Genomic DNA, 19,832 nt, shown 5'->3' with positions numbered 1-19,832 from the left:
CATAAAACCTCGTTGTGAAATGAAAAATGTGGCTGTTATTGATACATTTTCTCATAGTGTTGTTACAAATGTGTATCACATCTCGATTGAAACAGCAAAAACATCATTAACCGTTACAATAAGTGTTGATTGTTCCTTTATTGTCTTCTTTCACACCATCTGTCCCTCATTTGCCTTTGCAGATTTGTGTATGTACATTTTGTGTGTGTATGTGTGTGCGTATGTGTGTGTGTGTCCTTGCCGTTTGACATTCCTCCAAACGATTTATTCCATATGCTTCAATAGCTACTCAATTACCTGTAACCACAACCCTCATTTTCCTGAGATCAATGGCAGCGTGTGGATGCCGCTGTTGTTGCAATTCATCACCAGCGATCTCAAAGGCTTGTTTTATTTATTTTTTTTAATAAGAGCGTGCTGCGACGGCACAGACATTGACAGCACGGCGGGACGCCAATAAGAGAAAATTATACACCATATTTCATATCAAGGTACAAACAGCACGTCTCAGCGCCGCGTTGAAGAGAACGATCACAGCTCGGAGATGTGACGAGTTCCTACAGCTGAAGGATTAATGAGCTGGATGTTCTTCCTCTCTGGTGCCCGACGAGGCTGCCTCCTCCAATCACAGGATGCGAGATGACTCCTAGAAATAACACAGCTGTTAAATGTAATTCCAATCGTGAGATCTCCAAGCCTTCCCCACCGTGTTTTGGCTGTAATTAGAAAGCTGAAACCCCGTATTTATTATATTAGTGACAGGACGTTGCTCGCTTACAGTCTGGCTTGGTTTGTTTTAGATGGGGGAGAGGGGGGAGAGGGGAGGGGGGGTTAGGCATGTGTGCTTTAGGATGAGGAGTCTCCCAGGGGTCGTATTTGCCGCCGATTCTCGCTGTGACCCACGGAAGTTGTAAACAAATCGATCACGCTTCAACGAGCCCTGTTAAACATCGCAAACTGTGAGAGCGCTGTTCACATCTGGAAGCCGACATCTGCTCCGCGGTCTCAGGGAAAACATACAAAGTGTGTTTCTTACACTACCAGAGGGGTTTAATTACAGCAAAAGAAAAAAAAAAAAAAAGAGAGAGACATGCTCCAATTTCTTCTTTTTCCTCAATAGATAGTGATTCCAATATCTGAAAGACACAGTCGACCGAACTCCAGGGGTCAAACAAAACCCACACGAGATAGCTCTTCCTCCCTCACGTCTTTAAAAGCGCCTCCTTTTTAGTGTGCGTTTGTTTTGGCGACCCCTTTGGACAAAGCGTTGTCTTTCTGAAGATGTTCCCGTCCTGCACATGTTTGAGAAGTATTTTAAACAAAAAAACATTTGCTATTGGAAGTTGTCCCCGCAGTGTGCAGAACAATACTCGGTCTGTCATCTACTCCGCAGCAGCATTTTTAAGCATCCAAATTAGTGTAAAGAAATGATCATTGTCGATTTTGTGGTTTCGACAGTGACAGCACTTCAGTGTGTTAAAGAACGACTTCCTCACCGCACAATTTAAAGAGAGACGCTGGAGAAACGACAACAGCAGGCCTCGAATCACGACTCGTCTGCAGCGAGAAGTCTGCTCTTTCATCACGTCTTTGTTTTTGGTGCCGTCGAACAAAACAGAACCCCCGCTTGATCTCGGGGTGCTTTTAGTCGGTCCGTTAAACCGACAAGGAGGACAGAAAGTGGGAAGGGAGGAGGAAGACGGATCCATCCGCTTTGTTAGTGTTTTCATTTCTTCCTTCACCTGTCTGCCAACCAGCCTGAATGATTTGGATGATTTGGGAGAATGGCTGCTCGGGTTTTCGGGCTAAAATGGAATTTTGTTTTAAACCTAATTTATCCTCTGTTTCAGGTTTTTTTTTTTTCCCTCTGCTTTCGTTGCGCCCCAATTCCCCTGAGTCAGACTGTATATAACTTCTTAAAAATGTACTGATCACATCATATCCTATTGCTTCCTTTTCCAGCTTAATTAGTATGAAGACATTCTGATCTTGGCCTTATTTCCATCCCCCGCTCTAATTGTTTAACAAAAGGTGATCGTGCCTTTGCTGTTCTGGCCGCAACTCTTTGAAATCAACTCCTACACACCTTCAGATCGGCACAGCAAGAAAACTCATCCTTCATGTAATCATTAAACCCTTTCTTGTGCCTACTCTTTTGTGTGTGTGCTTACGTGCCTTTCCCTGATCTTAACCTTGCCTTGTTTGTCGTCGTGATTTATTCATCTACATTTTTCCTCGCTGTGCGATTAGTTTAATTGCTTTTGATTATGAAGCACTTCATGACGTGAGGGTTGCAGAAATAAAGTCGTACTTACTTCCTAAAGTATCATTAGTTGCTCCTTCACTGTAGCATGTGGCCCAGTTTTTCTTTTCTTATTCTTTTGATTCAAGTTATGATTCAAAATAAAAGACAATTATCCTTTAATTATTTCATCCAAGGAGTATTTTTGATGCCACGTGTCAGATTGTCAGCACATTAATGAAACCGTGTCTGACCTCTCGACAATATCCATGACAAAAGGTTTGGCTGACAAGTTGCCATGACAACAATGCTATTTCAGTCTCAGCATTCGATATGAACACATGCCACATCGTCGTGACGATTAATTATGGATGCAATGAAGCACATGATACGATGCACACTGTATCACGACACCGGGCTCACGGTTCGAAGACAGTCATGAGTGATAAGTAATGTAAGTAGGCTATTTCTTTTACGTCAGGAAGTTTGTTACTAATAAAAACAAAGCTTTGCACAAAGTGACACCTGTAAGTCCTCCTGCTTCAGCTACTAAAGGCAAACAAAACAGAAGCCAGGTAGCGCCACCTGCTGCTTTTTTTTTTTCAGTGTTGAGATAGTGTTACATCCCCTCATTTGAGTGTTTCCTGCCTTTTTAAATGTATGTCGATTATGCTCCATCACCATTAACATTTGTATTCCTGTCCAGACAGACATAGTTTTTGTTTACATCACATATCAACACATATCATACAAGAGTGTTCTTTTGGGCTTGCCGTAGTTCTGTGCTCTCTGATAGTCCTTCTATCCCTGTGAAGTATTAATCTGCCAAAACTCTCTCCCTCCTGCATCAGTATTCTTGAGCATGCTCTGAAGACATCACTATACATCTCCCCCGGTTAGGTAATTGCACAGTTAGCAGACACCGCTGATTTCTCACACACGCCTGTTTTTTTTTGTTGTTGTTTTTTTTACCTTTCCATCTGAATCAAACAGACACGCTATCAACATCACTCTCACGGCACCAAGGTTGAAGCGAGCCCTGTGCGACAAAACGCCCACACTCGCAACAGCTGCTTGGCGTTTTAATGGCCGCGTTCCTCTTGTCTCCCGCGCCATGAGGCCTCTTGTCTCGTTGATGTTTGTTAAATATGGCGGAGGGGGAGCCATTTGTAAAACGTTGGACCGATCGGTGCCACCTCAGAGTGTTATCACCGGTGACTTTGAAGAGGACTTGTGCCTGTGGTGTAGATTAGAGTGAAACGACGTGGTGTTTGTTGTTTCAGCGTGTGTGCACTCTTTCTTGCATGTCGGCGAATTGCCTCGTTCCTCGATGATGCACAGCCTCTCATCGCCGATGTTTATGCAACGGAATCACTTCAGAGAAGATTAGCCAGTTGTCCCATTCTCTTATTGACTTTTCATAGCTCTGCCCCCATGACACAACATGAGTAATGACTTGAATGTCATTTGTTAATGGAGTTTTGGAATGGGTCTTTTTTTTAACCAATGAGACGTATCGAATTAGCCCATACACTCACTGTAAGCATCGAGTGTTCAGTCCATGTCGCAGACAATCAGACTGCGGAGAATGTTACCAATGAATCTTACCAATTTATGAAGCAGAAGCTGCAAAATATCCCCATCTGAGATGACCCAGATTTACCACATCAGCACGGATGCTTAATCTGAAAGGACGTCTCTGCAGAAACTCCAGTTTGGCTACATTTTTTAACCTCAAGAAAGCAGCAGAAGTGGCGAGACGACTTTTTTTTTTTTTTTTTGGACAAAAACAAGCTGTCAAAAGACATTGATGTTGACGAGTGTTTAATGTCAAGGGAGGAGTAGATAAAAGAGGAGAAGCAGACTTTGGAAATGTACATTAGCTTCAGCGTGTCTCATGACAAATTCACAAGTCTCTCGGAGCCTCGGCCGCTGACTTTTCCAGCAATATCTGAAGTGTGCGATGTCACATTTGATCCAAGTTTGAGCAACAACATTTTGGAACAAATCTTTTCGGTAAACATTTGATCCAAATTAAGAATCTTTTACGATTGAGACTTCTACTTTCTCCTGCTCAAGGAGCGATGCTGTAAAATCGGGTCTAAAAGACCCACTTTAAACCGTCATTTTTTTAATCTAAAAAAATGGGCTGCATCCTATATTTTTAGAGTTTGACTACCAGGACAAAAGGTGGAGCCACCAGCAGCATCAACTGCATGCAACCTTTCAGCCTCCTGAATTAAAGACAGATAATGGCAGAGACGGACAGTTGTGGGTCCTTAATTAACAGCTATCAAAGTCAGCATGGGCTAAGAGCTAAACGACACCCACAGCTCCACAGACTCTGACCCCTAAAATCAGACTGTGTCACTTACATGCCAAATTTTACATGACTCAAACTGGCCTTTATGATTGAATTGTGGATCAGTCGATCACTATTTGAATAGCGCAAATTCATAACGCGTGTTGTATCGAGACACTTCTATGCTGTTCGTGTTTGTTCCGTTCGCAAGGACTCAATGGCAAAGCTTCATGTTGTGCAACGCTCTCAGAAAAGCTTCTAAATTTAGCATCAGGGTGGTAAGTCCAGTTTCTTGTTAAAACTTGCACACATGAAGTCAGACCTTTTATACTTTAATCTGTTTTGAGCCTCCAGAACTCAAGCAGGGTCTCTCTACAGTTTCGAGGTCAAAGGTGTAGCTGGAAACTTTTCAGAGCTCTTTGTTGGCAACACCCCATCAAGGTTGTGTAATGCCCGAACAGGAACTAAAGTACCCTTACCTAAAGACAAGAATACAAAATAAAAGCATACCAAAACATGGTTTTAAAGTGCAACATATTGGGATGTTAAACATGAGATTAACAATGAAATTCAGCAATGAATCGCCATTTCAATCATTTACATTTTGAGCTGGTTTACTCAGTTGCAGCTGACTGAGCCTTTTTTTTTTATTATTTCCTTTTATCAACTTTTATTTTCTAGTCGGCCTCATTTTTTTCCCCACTAAAATAATAATACAACATATTTCCACTGCTGTATCAAGAGTAAGGGCAGCAGTGGGCCTACTTGTTCCCCTTTTCAGCATTTCACAGTCCTTCACAGTCTGCCACTTTAGTCCCACAATCCCAGATAGATGCAGCGAGAAAGTCTGCGTTCAAAGAGTGCTGATTGTGTTGTCTGTGTGTGCCTGCAGAGAGGAGAGGAGACAGAGACGGTGTTAATAATCAACATAAGTACACCTCCCACCCTTCTCCACACGCACAGAGCAACAGTCTTATTTTTTAACACTTCTCATTGTCTTGCTTGTGATGTTCCTGTGCCGTCAAATATCTACACATACATTTTCTATGAAATATTAATTTGCTGCTAAATTCAGACAGACGCGTTTCTTTTGCAGCTCGAGAACTAACGAGCACGTCTGCGATTCCCATCCCCGTATTGCCTGCTGCAAACATACAGCCCTTTGAATTCACTTCAGCAGTTTATCATAGAGAATATATTGCTCAACTGTGTTTGCGTTATACAGCAAAAGAGGCTGTGAGCATCCCCTCACAGCAAGAGCCTGCTGGATTATTTTGTTTCGGCGCTTCCTTGAACACTTTCAATTCCCTCTTGAGGATTTTGTTTTTCGAGGATCCACATGTAAGTTTTTATGCTCTTGTAGATATTTATGACTCAAATGGTTGTTGGATATGGTTTGGGATTTTTAAATAATTAGCCCTCTACAAATTGCTTAAACGTTGAAGTATTTGACAAGTGAGGGAACTCCTTGGGGAGCTTGTATAATAAGATGGAAATAGGCTTTCCTGCTGTCCAAACAAGAGCGCCCGCTCACTGCTGTGATGTTTATTGTCATATTATTATTGTTATAATTGGTATTTTACGGGCTCTAGCCTGCCTAATGATCTTAATTATAATGAGCCGGGGCCAGGTCCTTTCAAGTTCAACGTGATTGGTTTGTAAGGAAACAAAACACAGCTACACTAACGCGCTGGAGAAAAGCTGAAGACACGAGGACTGCGGACGGTGAATCAAGCAGAGGTTCTATCTGTATAATGAGCATGTTATAACAAATCAATGTCACAGGATTTGACTGCAAACGAGGGTTACAGATCACATAAAGCTCAGGGTTCGAGAGAGTTTATGGAGGGTTTCAGAGAACACTGGAGTCATATGAGCAGTGGGTGAGTTCTAGGGGACTTAATGTGGCGCTAATCGTCTACTCGACTGCCTTAAGTGGTAATTCACTTGTAAGGTTGTCAAACTGGGCCAGGCAGTTTGTGGCATCAGTCTCATGTTCTAGGATATACTGTACATCCGGCTGCATTTTTGAGTTGAGAAAAGCAGTGTGATGCTAAACTCAAGTGTTCCGGTTTTATGTTTGGGAAATTGTGAACATGAATTGTCTTTGTATTCAATCATCTTGGAAACTTTGTGGTTGTAATTTTGCTCTCAAGTACCCATATAAACAGCTTCAATGGCTTATATAGAGGCTTGAAGCCATCGCAAGAAAATCTTGGTTTCATATTGGGGAGACTAATCCTGTCATTACGCCAACATATGTTTACAACTTTGCAAACATCTAGTATGGCCATCCAGCATTGTAACACTTAATGTGAGAGTTTTTTAATCGTTTCCAATTGGGACCAACATAAGAGGTGAACTTTAAAGATAGTGTGCAGCCATTGCTGCAAAAGGTTAAAATCCCAAGACATTTGTTACTTTTAGTTATTTAGACCCTGAAAATATGTCTAAAGCAGCGCTCAAGCATTAAAATACAGGAGCTATGCAATGTCAAAACAAAGTCAAATAACAAGACATGAAACAAACGTGATCAGTCTTTAAAAAGAAAACAACGTTGAACGGCAAATAATTGGCAACATGCTGTGTTCTTCACATGGTGAAGAAAAAGAGTCAGACCAGTAATGAAGGCAGCAGGAGCGTTTTCATCAGCCGTCCTGATGACTTCCCCAGTGCAGACTGACCAGCAGCAGGTTGGCAGCAGCCCTGGGTGGTTTCATTTTCTGTCAGCGGGTTCATATTGGAGGTGTTTGCTCATTTATTTGCTCTGCCATTCATTCAATAACACGCTCATTTATCAAGGTGGCCAGGACAAGAATTCAAATTGGGTTGCCAGTTTAGCTTTGAAAAAATCAGAGACAAACAAGCACACCAAATGTGGAGTTCCCCATTAGAAACCATGAAACGAAATACTTTGAAACACAAGAGTGAGATTTTTAATTAAAAGTGTTAATGAATTTTTTATGACCCTATATTTCACTGCAAATCCAAGCCAAGGTGTGTCCAAGATTTAACACTGTTTTAGGGCTTTGGAGAATAATTTGCTGGTGTCTCAGTGAGGAGAGTCTGTCATCTCTCACTCAGAAGGGCGGGGATTGATCCCCAGTTCCTGCACCAACGTGTCCGATGTGTCCTTGGGGCAAGACACTTAACCCCAAGCTGCTGCAGCTGCTCCGTCAGCATGTGGATGTGTATGAATGGGATAATACTAAAGGACACTTTACATAGCCGTCTCTGTCATCAGTGTGTAAATTTGTCGGTGTGCCCTGCCATGTAATAGTGCTTTTAATTGTCAGACGGCTAAAAAAAAGCGCTATACTGTACGAGCTCAAGACCATTTAACTTTCTTTTTTTTGAGCCACATACAGTAAATCCCTGCCCTGTTGCTTGGATCAGCTTCATGAGAACACCTGAAGCTTAAGTGGCAAAAAATGACCTCGTTCTAAAAAGAGAACCATCTAGAATTTAGTACCAAACCCTGCCACGCTTCATCTCTTTTCATAAATCCGACAAAAAGTTATCTTTTCAATTGCCTAAGGTGTGCTTTAATAACCACACAGTGATGTATTGTGTTAAGCTTTAATGTTAAGGACTTTTAAGGATGGACATTTTTCTCCCGACTCATAAAACGACTCAGCCTGTTACACTTCTTTTGTTTGAAGATGTATGCCAAGGCAGGACTCTCACCGATGAGTGTTTTTAGTCCTCTCGAGTAAATGTACTCAGAGTAACACTGAATGCAATCAATGCCGCGACTTCAGTTGTCTCCCGAGATAAGGCTGAGAGGAAACGGATAAGGAGGATTTAGAAGACAGTAGAATGAGCAGCGTTGTAAGGAGTCTACCTGAGCGATTACTCTGCGGTGGAAGGTAAAAGTCACTTCAAGAGACCTGGAGTAGCATTAACTTGGCTCTATGTAATTTTCATTCAATTTAATAAAGCTGTCATACAGGGAAGAAAGAAGGCTTGATTAAAGGGTTAATGAAGCCTATAAGCCTATATAGGGTGGAGTATAAGGGGTGTAGTGGAGGATCAGTGTCGGGTCAAATGAAAGTATATTTTTAAACAATGAAAGGTGTACTGCCTTGACATGGGATCCCAGTGAAAGGAAAGAACATGATCAGCTAGACAATTAAACATACACAGGGTTAGCTTAGCTTCCAAAGGATGGTAATAGTATCACCCCAAAGGGCAGTTGTTAAAATATCCATCATAATTTACCCGCTAGTTCATCTTTGGTTTACCATAATTATCCACAGTTCACTTTTAGCTTGGCCTCCATAGCAGCAGGTAATTCAAATATTTAAGTCTGTATTTTTGAAGTGAGGAGACGTGAGGTACTTGTTAAGTGTATTAGCCACTGGAGATGTTGGTCACGGAGCTAAAACGACTGCAATGCTCAACAATTCACCGCGCTATACTTTTCAGTTTTTGTTTTTCTCTGCACTGTTTCAGCTCACCACATACATTAGGACTGATAAATGTCGAGATGCTAGATGAAGAAAAATAACAGCAGGAAACCTTTAAAAAAAAAAAAAAAAATCCAAGCTCAGTACATTTTACACAACAAGGACTATTCATGTGTGATGCTTGGATGAGTTCTTGTCCTTCAGTTCCCAAATAGACATTATTGAGCCAACCACATTGCAAATGCAAGTCACGCATTGTGTGTATTACTGAATGTAGTAGGAGTGCACAAATGACATCCGTGGACTATTGTTTGACAGACATTTAGCCAAAAAGATTAGCCTGGGAAAACAGCATAAAAAACATCAACAAATGAATAGAATGAAAAGGAATGACGTCTAAATCTTGTGAAAACTTTGCTTTTCTCATCAGGGAGTCTATTTAATCTGCCTGTTTCTTTAATCCGTGCATGCAGAGATGTTTGGATTGTAGTTAAATCCTGCTTCACAGGCTTCTCTACACAGCAGTTGTTTTTTAATGAGACATATACTCGTAAAATATTCTTGTCTCGATAACAACCTTTATTATAGTCTGGCTGCCCGTGTCTCCAGCTGCATTTATTTTTGTTTGAACGCTGCTGCGCTTCTTTCAGATCTCACAGCTGAAGCTTGTGAGTACAGGGTTGTAAATGACTGTAAATATCCGATAACAAAAGTTATTTAAAAATGTCATTTTCCTGGCTCTCTCTTTCAAAAATAGGTCTCAACAAAAAAAAAAAAAAAAAGAGGTCCATGGAGTTGAAATGGACAAACTTATGTTGTATAGCCTTGCTCTTCTCTCTCTCACTTTGTGACTCAGTCGAGTGTGTTACCTCGCATCTCTGCGTCCCTGGAGTGATTCTGGGTGAGGGTTGTGCCGAGGGCAGTTGGCTGTATTAATAAGACATACTGCATTGGAAAGGTATGGATCAGAGGAGGAAACAGTGCCCTAGGCTAACACACAGCAGAGGGGAAAGAGAAAAAGAAGGAGAAAGATTGAAGGGTGGACATAACGCCCAGGGTGCTGTTGAAGAAATGATGGCTCCTGGTCTTAGTGAGAGCAGAAAACAAAGAGCCGGAGAGGTGACGAAGGGCTGATAAGGTCTAAAATGATGGGCTCAGCAGGAGGGCTTATGAAAGGCTGGTGATGGGAAGGATTTGAGAGATCTGAGGAGTCTTGGGGGTATGTGGATAAAGGAGACGGAGATCAGTGATTCAGGGAGGAATAAGAAGATGAAAAGACGCCTTAAAGAAATGCAGGAAGGTCTCTGAGTTTAAATGAAGCCTGACGATGAAAAACAGAGTGAGTCACGAAGCCAAATAAAGTCCAGTCAATCTCTGTGACCGCTGATGTATCACCTTATTGCCTTTCTCTGTACGCACTCACACCACATCATCTGCAATTACCATTTCATATATGAAAGTGAAGCGTTTATCAAGATGACAAACGGAGTCAAACGAGAATAATGTTGCAAAAGGAAGCAGCATGTTTTATTTATCAGTCAGATTTCCATGGAGTGTGTTTGGTTCCCTTGTTAGCATGCTGATGGTTTTAAACAAGGAGACAAAAGCTGTTGAGGCCCATTCAGCTATGCCAATCTAAAAATGTCTGAAACCGCTCTCCGAAGCACGTTCTGTATTAAAGCCATTGTGATGGTAATTTTGTCACCTCTAATGGACAATTAGATATGCCAGCAGATAGAGAGCACTCTGCATAACACTCGCCGGGTTTTAATTACCCCGCCAAATGGCGTGGTTGCTCGTGCGCCCATAGATCACTAAAGCAATAAGGCCGAGGAGCGCAGATAGATTGAAGGTGAAAAGGGGCAGTTGCTGTATTAAACTTATCCTTCCCTGATAAAAGCCTGATGGATGAGGAGCTGCATGAACTTTCATACATCTGTCAAAAAATGGCTTCCATGCAACGGGTTTCCTCGAGAGACCCGAGCTCGCCGTTGTGTTTGTGCAGGAAGCTTTTGTGTTCAGGCACTTTGTGAGACATGCTTTTACGAGTAGGTCAGATTAGCGAGCACATGGGTAAACGGAATTACAAAGATCAAAAAGTTTTCTTCAAAAATTGATTTTTTGTTCCGGATAGATGTCACTCAGTAGTCCAGAGTATGGTGAAAAGGACGCCTTAAAAACTTGTTTCCTTAATGAGATTCATAGAACGTTTGATTGGAATCTGCATGATAACAAATTATTTTGAAAAGTTATTCTTGTTTCATCTTTTTTTTTCTTTTTTCTTTCTTTTTTGTCCTTGTAGCTCGTTCTCATTGCTTCCACGTGCCCGCAGGCTCCAAAGAAAAATTGCGACGTCATCAACTTCTGTGCAACACTCAGGATGACATTATAGTTGATTAAATTATTCTATAATGATGTGTTTCAATGAATCAAATCTAATAAACTGTGCCTCAAAAGTCCTCAAGATCAGATTTGATTTCGGTTTTGATTGGTACTCAGTTTTAAACTGCGGAAAAAGTGCAGAACTTTTGGTTTTCTATTTTGGCAATTTTGCATCTCGGTCATTGTCTGAAGATTACGTCACCTTTGAACACTCTCCAGTGAGAAAAAGCAGCACTAATTTCATCGATATATACTTTCTTTTTACGACAATCAGTGTCTTTTGTTTTTTTGGGACACTTCTCCCATGCAGGCACAGGAATTAAGATGTTTTCGTATTTTATTCTTTTTCTTGGGACAGGACAGGATGGAGAGAGAGGGATTGTTGGGAGGAAAGAGTAGGGCGTGACAAGCAGCAAAGATTTGAACCCCCGACTATAGTCTCTTTACAAGGCTTTTCTGCCTTCATTTGATGGGGCAGCTTGATAGACAGGAGATACACAGGAAATATAGTGAGTGGGGGTTGAAGCTGTATCTGTAAATCAGTTGCCTCCTCTGTACTGAGCTCCAGTGCCTCAGATGTATGTTAAAGTTATAATAATAATTCAAGATCTGATAAGCAGCCCATCTGTATCTGAGCCCAGTTTGAATATTACTTTCCAGACAAACTGGGTTAAGAGAGAAGAGAGGCTATTGGTCGTCCTCAGAATTATTTCACAGTTAATTTTACAGCCCTGCTTTCTTAACTTTTTTTTTTATTAAACCACACATTGTTGTGCTTTTAGGTACCAAACAAACAATGCTGCACATGTTGATTAAATTTGTACTTTTTTCAGTGGCTGCTTGATGATTAAAAACTGTCAAAGAAGCGTAATTTAATAAGCCTTTGAAATTAAAAAAGAAATAAATGGAGGCACCCCTGAACATGTAATTATGTTGTCAGTGCTTTAGAAAACTAATAACCCCCAAAAACATTGAATATTTGTTGTTTTCTATTCCTCAAGATGCGGTTCTGTAATCGTCTTAAAGGTATTTTTCTTACTTTGACACCAGACTATTTATTATTAGATTATATCTCCCACCTCTCAATAAGTATGCAGACAACCAGACAATGCTTTGTTTTACAACAAAAATATTGGACATCGACTACACCGGGGGACAAGGTTCATAACTTCCTTTGTACTACTAGAAGATCCTTCGCTCTTTCTGTCTCATTTCACTGAGTAACATTTATACCCTGCATGCCGAGTTTCAGTTGCTGCAGGAATTTATGTAAGGAGTATATTTATTGCTCTCTTGTGTCCAGGCTATAAAAGGGCTATGGGTTTGTCCACCAATTTTATTTGATGCATAGGAGAAACTAAGTTGTTAACATAGGGTCTTGTGTCATTTTTGTCCACTTTTATCCCCAGGAAAGATTCTGTTTTATTGTGACGAGTGTACATTTTATTTTACATGATTTTACACAAGACGTGTGCGAATATCTGAACTAAATGCCTCTATGTCTCCTTTCAGGTAACGAGCTGTTGTACCGTAATCGTGATGGCGATGTCGTCAAATTTAACATCGACACAGACGAAAAGACCATCTTGGTGCATAACAAGAAGTTTGTAAGTCTTTTTTTTCCCATTCTCCTCCCTCGGACTTAATTACAATCACAGGACCAAAGAGCTGACCATGGCTGCCAAAGAGAGAAATAACTTCTCTTTTAGTGTCATCAAATCAAAGCACCCAAAGCTTCTTTTGTTACAGAGCTGAATCAAATGATCCATTTGTACTTTGAAATGTGAGCTGCATTCTTAAAACTTCAGGCTCGCTTGTGTGGGGACAAAAAAAAGGGAAATGTAGCTTCAACGCTACAGCAGCTTGGGTGACGACACACAGCATTATGGCCGCCATCAAATTGCCAAGCCCCAGTGCAAAGATTAATGCAACTCCCATTTGCCTCAGGAGCCAAGCAATCTGTCAAACGCAGTCATTTAAGGACTAGTTTAATGAAAAAAATACCATGCATGGTTAAAGATCTCATCTTTTTGTCTAATTTTTTTCCCTCTTATCTGATTTTGTTTTGCAGGAAATGTATAAAGCCAGCAAGTATGAGGTATCTCCTGACATGAAGCATGTGCTGCTGGCCTACAATGTTGCACCGGTGAGCTTCTCATTTGTTTGCTTGTTTTTTGAATTAGCAAACTGACAGCTAAATATGTCAGACGCCTCCGCTTGAGGGTGGCTGTTGTGGTCTGGTGGTAGCGCAGCCAAGGCAGAGAAGAGAGGAGGGAAAGAGGAGAGTAATCATGGCAGGGTGTGAAGGCCTGTCGCACACCGCTGCCTGTCGGCGATGACGGCGAGGGCCAACGCAGCAGAGTGGAACTGTAGTGAGGGAGGAAGGAACACAAACAAATCCCCCGGCAATGAAAAGGCTCGCAGGGAGGGAGATGAGATTCACAGAAGGAAGAGGAAGTGTTGACCATATTCACATGGTGGCCATTACCTGTGACATTTACCTCAGGCCTGAAAAGAAAAAATAATGTCACAATGTAGTTTTAAAAAAGCGTATTTTAAGGTATATAATGCAATTTCATCACTTCCAGACTGACGGGAATGACCAAAAAACGAAGTGCCAACAGGGCAACATTTAAAAAAGAACATGTCATAACGAATGTGCTACATTCAAACATTCAGCTAATGTTAGCATTCAGCTGTTTCATGGCTAACTTTACCATAAGGAAATGCTTGCATTACTGTTTTGACAGTAATATGGTAGTGTACATTAGTAAAGACTGAAAAAAACTGGTCCTATATTACTACACATAGCATATTGAGTTATAAAAAATGTGAAAAGGTAGAAAAAATAGCTAACTAGCTTAGTGATTAATTAGCTAGTAAAGTTGAATGATGAGTTGTACATTAGGAATGGCTTGCTAACCTTTTTTAAGAAGGAGGTAGTTGATTGCTAAAAGAGTACTTTAAAAGAGAAACTTTTGCCATGTGAATAAGGTCATTAGCGTATTCATTATTTTTTGGCATAGAGTCTGTACAATTGAGTGACTCCATCAGTTAGGCATTAAAGCTTTGAAGGTTGGTGAATACACTGAATAGTCTTGATAGCTGGTGTCTTTGCGTTCACCTCACTCTCCTATAGAGAGCTTGCACTCGTTGGCAAAATGTGCCGCAAGATATAACCTTATGTTATTGCCTGAGATGAATAGAAACTGTAACGACACACTAGAGATGGTCTAGTGGGTTGTAGTGCTTGTATTTGCATTTGTTATTTCATCCAAACCTCCATTTCCTTGAAAGATGACTGTCATTGCCCCTTTATGCAGCCTGTAGCAGAACACGCAGGCAAATGCACTCTTGCACTTTTCATCTCTGTAATATGGTTAAATGGTTCACCGATGCTCATCATATGCATACTGTATCTGCACATTCCCAGTTTGATGGGAATGTCCTTTTAAGGTCGTTGCTGCACTGTTCGAAGAAATTGAATTTGAAGCGTAGGCTATAGGAGATGAAACTATGCAAACATGTTGAACTTTTTTTCTTAAATAGTTTCAAAGATGAAAGCTCTGTTCAAGATCTTCGTGTTGAATTGATGTAAGATTTATTTCATGACCATCACAGAAATGTCAATTAAATTTGTAGCAGCATCAAAATATGTTTTTAATGAAATAATCAGAATTTGATGGTCAACAAGAAACTTGAATCATTATCGAAAACCAAAACGGCCCAGATAAACGACAAAATGGTCTGTCTTTCTACCCCCTTCTTCTTAATAGTATACCTTCTAAACTCTTTACGCGATTATCTTAACATGTAGCACAATGATCTATTTTAACTTAAAAGTAAAGTAAACTTGTTTAATATTCGAAGGTGAAATTCACTGTGACTTAACCTTAATTCCAAAATCCTGATCTCTCAATTTACTCTCTAGCCAGTAAAGAATACCCATTAAGAGCTCCACAATTCATTAGTTTAAAATATAATTTCCTTTTTCTATTTTCCAAAGTTTTTAGGAAAGTTTAGCTTTGATCAAATGATTTTACAAAATATAAGAAAAAACACTTCATTGTCAGTCAAGATGTCAAGGTTAGCATTATGTGACTCTCTTTTATCTGCCTCTTCTTCCAGGTGTATCAGCATTCTTACACAGCCTTCTACATCATCTGCAGTCTGGAGACTCCGTAAGTAGGCGACAGGGCTGCATTGTTCCATTTATATTGTATTTCATTATCCTCTAATATCTCACCTGTCCTTCTGCCTGCAACACTGAAAATGCGTCTCATTCCCATCTGTTCTCACTTGCACCTCCTACAGAGCACCTCTGACATCAGCTCCATTGTTAACTCTAAATCCTCCACACATGAGCTCTGTGAAGTGAAATTGCTTGTGCTGTGTGGCTCCAACAGACAGCAAAGGTTTTTCAATCTAAACAAAATCTTACGTTTTTTGCACAAGAACAGAGAGCTTTTAAAGCAGCATATTTTAACAGTTGGGTGTCTGGTTAGTAATGGTCAATCAGACTGCTTAGTGTAGGGTTTGTAAAATTCACTCCAAAATTAATAACACTGATTTTTGATTTGAGTTGAGAAGGATGGTCAATTCAAATTCAGTCTGTCTCTTCTAACTCTATTGTCTATTGAAAAGTGTATTGATTCTGCACACTTGGCTCCAATTTGACCCCTCTAATTTTGCAATTTGTTTTGAAAACTAGAGAGAGTAGTATAGAAGATGCACATTTCACAAACCATGACACATGTTTTCAAAACAGTACATTTAAGAGCCAGAACTTTTAACCCTAATCAACTGGCATTGAACATCACACAAAACTGACTTTAATCAGAAAGTAGATTAAATCCCTTCTCTCCTTTCAAAATAACTCTCATACCAGGTCACACCATTAAATCAAATGACATTTCAGCTGCTCTTGATCACAAATCTATTTGTGTGCTGCCACCCAGTGGTGAGAGGCCAAACAAACCCCTCTCATCAGATGACCTCATTCATCCTGAGCTGCAGACAAAGACATACAGGCAATGGCACCTCTAATTCTGCAGCCTGCACTAAGCAGCACTTTCCCCAATAAGGAGAGGTGACACTGTTATGGAGAGCTGGTATTTATGGGTACACTTAAACCTTTTGTTCCCAGGTTTTATACACTTGTTCCCTTGTTGCAGCAGAGCCGGGAGTAGACAGTTACCGTGCGTAATGTGCTTGCACTTCTATCTGACGTTGTTTCCCCCCTGTGTGTGCACCACAGGGAGACGTGGAACTTGAACCCTCCAGAGGTGCGAAACGCTCAACTTCAGTACGCAGGCTGGGGACCCCAGGGACAGCAACTGGTAAGAACTCCAGTTTCTATCACGTCCCTGGTCTCATCACTGCCTGTTGACCTGAGATGTTTTTTGTGAAAAGAACAAATGAACAGCCGAACACACAAATCATACTAGGCTCAAAAAACAGAATAAATACAGCCATGAAGGGGGTATCCAGTCGCAAAAGATATACAGAGACTTAGAATATAGCCTGTATTACTGCCAGTTTTGTGAAAGCATGAATATTTATTCAAAGGGAAATTTGTTTCGATGCATCTGGTATGAGTAATGAAGAGAGTGTGAAAAGTAATTGTGTTTCCTCTTTCATTAATTGATTTCTTTTATTTGGGGATTGTTTTTCGGGAACCATTTGATCGGTTGATATTGAAAATTGTTTTCAATTGTTTGCTCATTTATTCAACAAGCAGACAGAAAAGCAGAACCAGCATTCATACTCAACTCTTCGCTGCGGTTTGACCAAAATCAAATGTCCTATTTATAATATTAACGGTTTTGCTATAATGATCACCAACTTGTCACAAAATCTGTCTGTCGGTTCATTCTTAACAGCTGATTTTTTTAGAGCAAATAAAGTAGGAGGTTTGTAAATCAAAACATTAATCTGAAATACAACAACATATTTAATGGAACTGAAAGATTCAGGCAATAATACTCAGTGGGTTCCTCAGTACAAGCAATGCCAATTAACTTACATGCAATAAGTAGTTTAATAGGAAACTGTTCATCAGAGCAACTTCAAGGTTACTGTATTCACATATTCACATTCCATAATCACATGCAGATGCCAATGTCAGTCTTTATACAGATGTCAGACTCTATGAAGGATGCGGCCCGTGAAGGTGGGTCGAGCTTTAGGTAGAGCAAAACTAACGATGCATTCAAGCGATCTCTGTCCAATTACAGAGTCATATATTTCAGGAAATTAACCTGAAACAGCTCGGTGAATATCAGTTTGAAAATGGACAAGTTCCAACATACCTGAGGTTACAGTTGGAGCTGTGACATTTCAGATAAATATGCTATTGAAAAGGTACAAACAGTGAATTTGAAATTGTATCCACATGCCTTCTGTTTACCTGTTGCTGTGAGATATCCAGGATGTGACAAAAACAAACAAAGTTTTTGTCTGACTTCCACTTTTACTTTACTTTCAATTGCTTTTTATTTATTTACTGTACATGTTAGAGTTACTAGTAAATGATGAGACTTTTCGAGCCAACCTCAACCAACTAAATTGCCCTGTAACACTGAACAATTGCCATGTTTGTAAAGTGTAGAGTCAATAGAAGACAGCTTGTCTTCCACAAAACATGCAGTGGCCAATTTAATGTGAATTGTTCTGTTTGCATATTAAGACATATTTTGCATTGACTACCTAGAGAAACCATAGGGACTTATTAATCATATTAGAGGCAGCATTTTCCTCAAGTCAATAGTTTTACTTTCAGTCCTTAAAAACTGTGTTCCTGAACCTCTTATGTCCCAGAGGATGCAAATGATTCTAATGATTCATGGATGCTTTCCAGTAAGCAAATCTCAAATTAAACACTTTTGTTTGAATCACAACAAGTAATGGTCCTTTGCCAGTCTTCCAAGATGAGTCATTTTCCACCTCCATCATGGCGCAGTCAAACTTGCAATAACATTAATGAGCCTCAGTTGGTTGGTTTGCAGGGAAGACACACACTGTAAGTGATAACATCCAGACGCACAGTGCTATTAATTGCCTGCTATCTCATTGGTGGATTAATTAACGTTGTCGCAGGAATGATATAGCCTCAAGTTTCCCACCATTAGTCATGAAGTGGTTTTACCCCCATCAGGCAAATTATGTTGGCATGAAACTGAGCAGCAGCTGGTTTCCCTGAAGGTTCAGATGTCCTCTGATGCAGAGGTGGAGGTTGAAGGTGAGACGTCCATCAGCCAAAACAAGCAAGCAAAGTCTGTAAGCCAATGCATGCATCAACATATTTAAGCATCTAATATACATAAATCAGCGCACCTGTTATTCTGTTCCCAAATCCTTTATGCGCTTAATTAATTCTCCTTTTCCTTCCCCCAAAAGTTTGAGCACATCTATATTACTCGTGCAAACACAGCTGTCTAGCCACATGTTGCTATTTATTAGGCCATCAAGTCAACGTAATTGACTAAAAAAGTGTCATCTTATTTGTACGTGTTTCTTACGCTTTTTTTTTTTTTTTTTTTGGTGGAAAGTAAAACCCCCTGTGAACAGAAAAGTTATTTTCTCTGCTCCCAGTAGGCAGCTAATCCTCAACATGTGGCTTACACATATTGACTATCAAAGTTTGGATGCTTTGCCCCAAGAGCCTGTCATCTGTGTTGCATTACAATAGAGAGAGACAGTTTCTGTATGTTAAAGAGACCAGGGGAACCAGAAAGAATCTCTAATTTTAGTCCTCCATGTTTCATTACAAAAAGTGTTGTTATGCTGTAGGAGCAGACTTTAAAGCTACATTTAATTAATCACATAAAGGTAGAATTTACATGCTTTAAAGAGAAGAACCGGTTTAAATATTTAAGTTTAACTTAAAGGTGTTTGGCGTTTTCAAAATAGCATGAAAGAAACAGCAGCTAAGCTTTTTTCAAAGCTAAAAACAGATTACCGAGCTCAGCTGTCATCAAACTAATGGGCAAAATACAAAAGAGGAAAGTGTCCTTTTTTCTACATGTGCTAGTTTAGTGTGCAGGCAAAATTTTAGCTAACTGGCACTAAACATAAATTACAGCAGAGATAAATCCCATACCAAAGTTTTTAAGAATTAAAAGAATTATCATTGCTGCACCACACAAAACAGATGTGGGCTAATTAGTCCTAAACAAAAGCTAAAGATTAGGCTGTTGAAAATTGTCACCACATCAAAACACAACAGGAATAAGTTAACTTGTTTACATGTTTGTGTATATTTTGGGAACATGAAACATTTTAGCTAAATAGCACATAACACAAACCACAGTAGAGTTACTGTAAGTCACACATGAAAGTTATAAAACATTAGCTTGACAAAAAAGCAACACATCCAAAAATAGACTTGGAAAAAAGGTTATCTTTAACACATGTTCATGTGTAAGTAAACATTAGCTTAATCACTCAACACACAACAGCTCAAGCTAATCAGTTTTTGACTAGCCTGCTAAAAATG

At 40.1% G+C, this 19,832-nt stretch overlaps 1 protein-coding gene across 6 annotated transcripts in view; it reads left to right on the top strand.

Moving 5' to 3' along the window:
- dpp6a (dipeptidyl-peptidase 6a) overlaps positions 1–19,832 on the top strand; it is a 205,729-nt gene that overhangs the window by 157,590 nt on the left and 28,307 nt on the right. For all 6 annotated transcript variants that reach the window (XM_079360889.1, XM_079360888.1, XM_079360891.1 and 3 more), the window contains 4 exons: positions 12,848–12,942; positions 13,407–13,481; positions 15,464–15,516; positions 16,593–16,674. In XM_079360889.1, coding sequence (XP_079217015.1) covers positions 12,848–12,942; positions 13,407–13,481; positions 15,464–15,516; positions 16,593–16,674 — 305 coding nt within the window. The remainder of the gene's footprint in view (positions 1–12,847; positions 12,943–13,406; positions 13,482–15,463; positions 15,517–16,592; positions 16,675–19,832) is intronic.

Source organism: Symphodus melops, assembly GCF_947650265.1.
Source record: "Symphodus melops genome assembly, chromosome: 14".
Classification (NCBI taxonomy): Eukaryota; Metazoa; Chordata; class Actinopteri; order Labriformes; family Labridae; genus Symphodus; species Symphodus melops.
The sequence above is the reverse complement of the archived record's forward strand: the minus strand, read 5'-3'. Positions and strand labels throughout refer to the sequence as shown.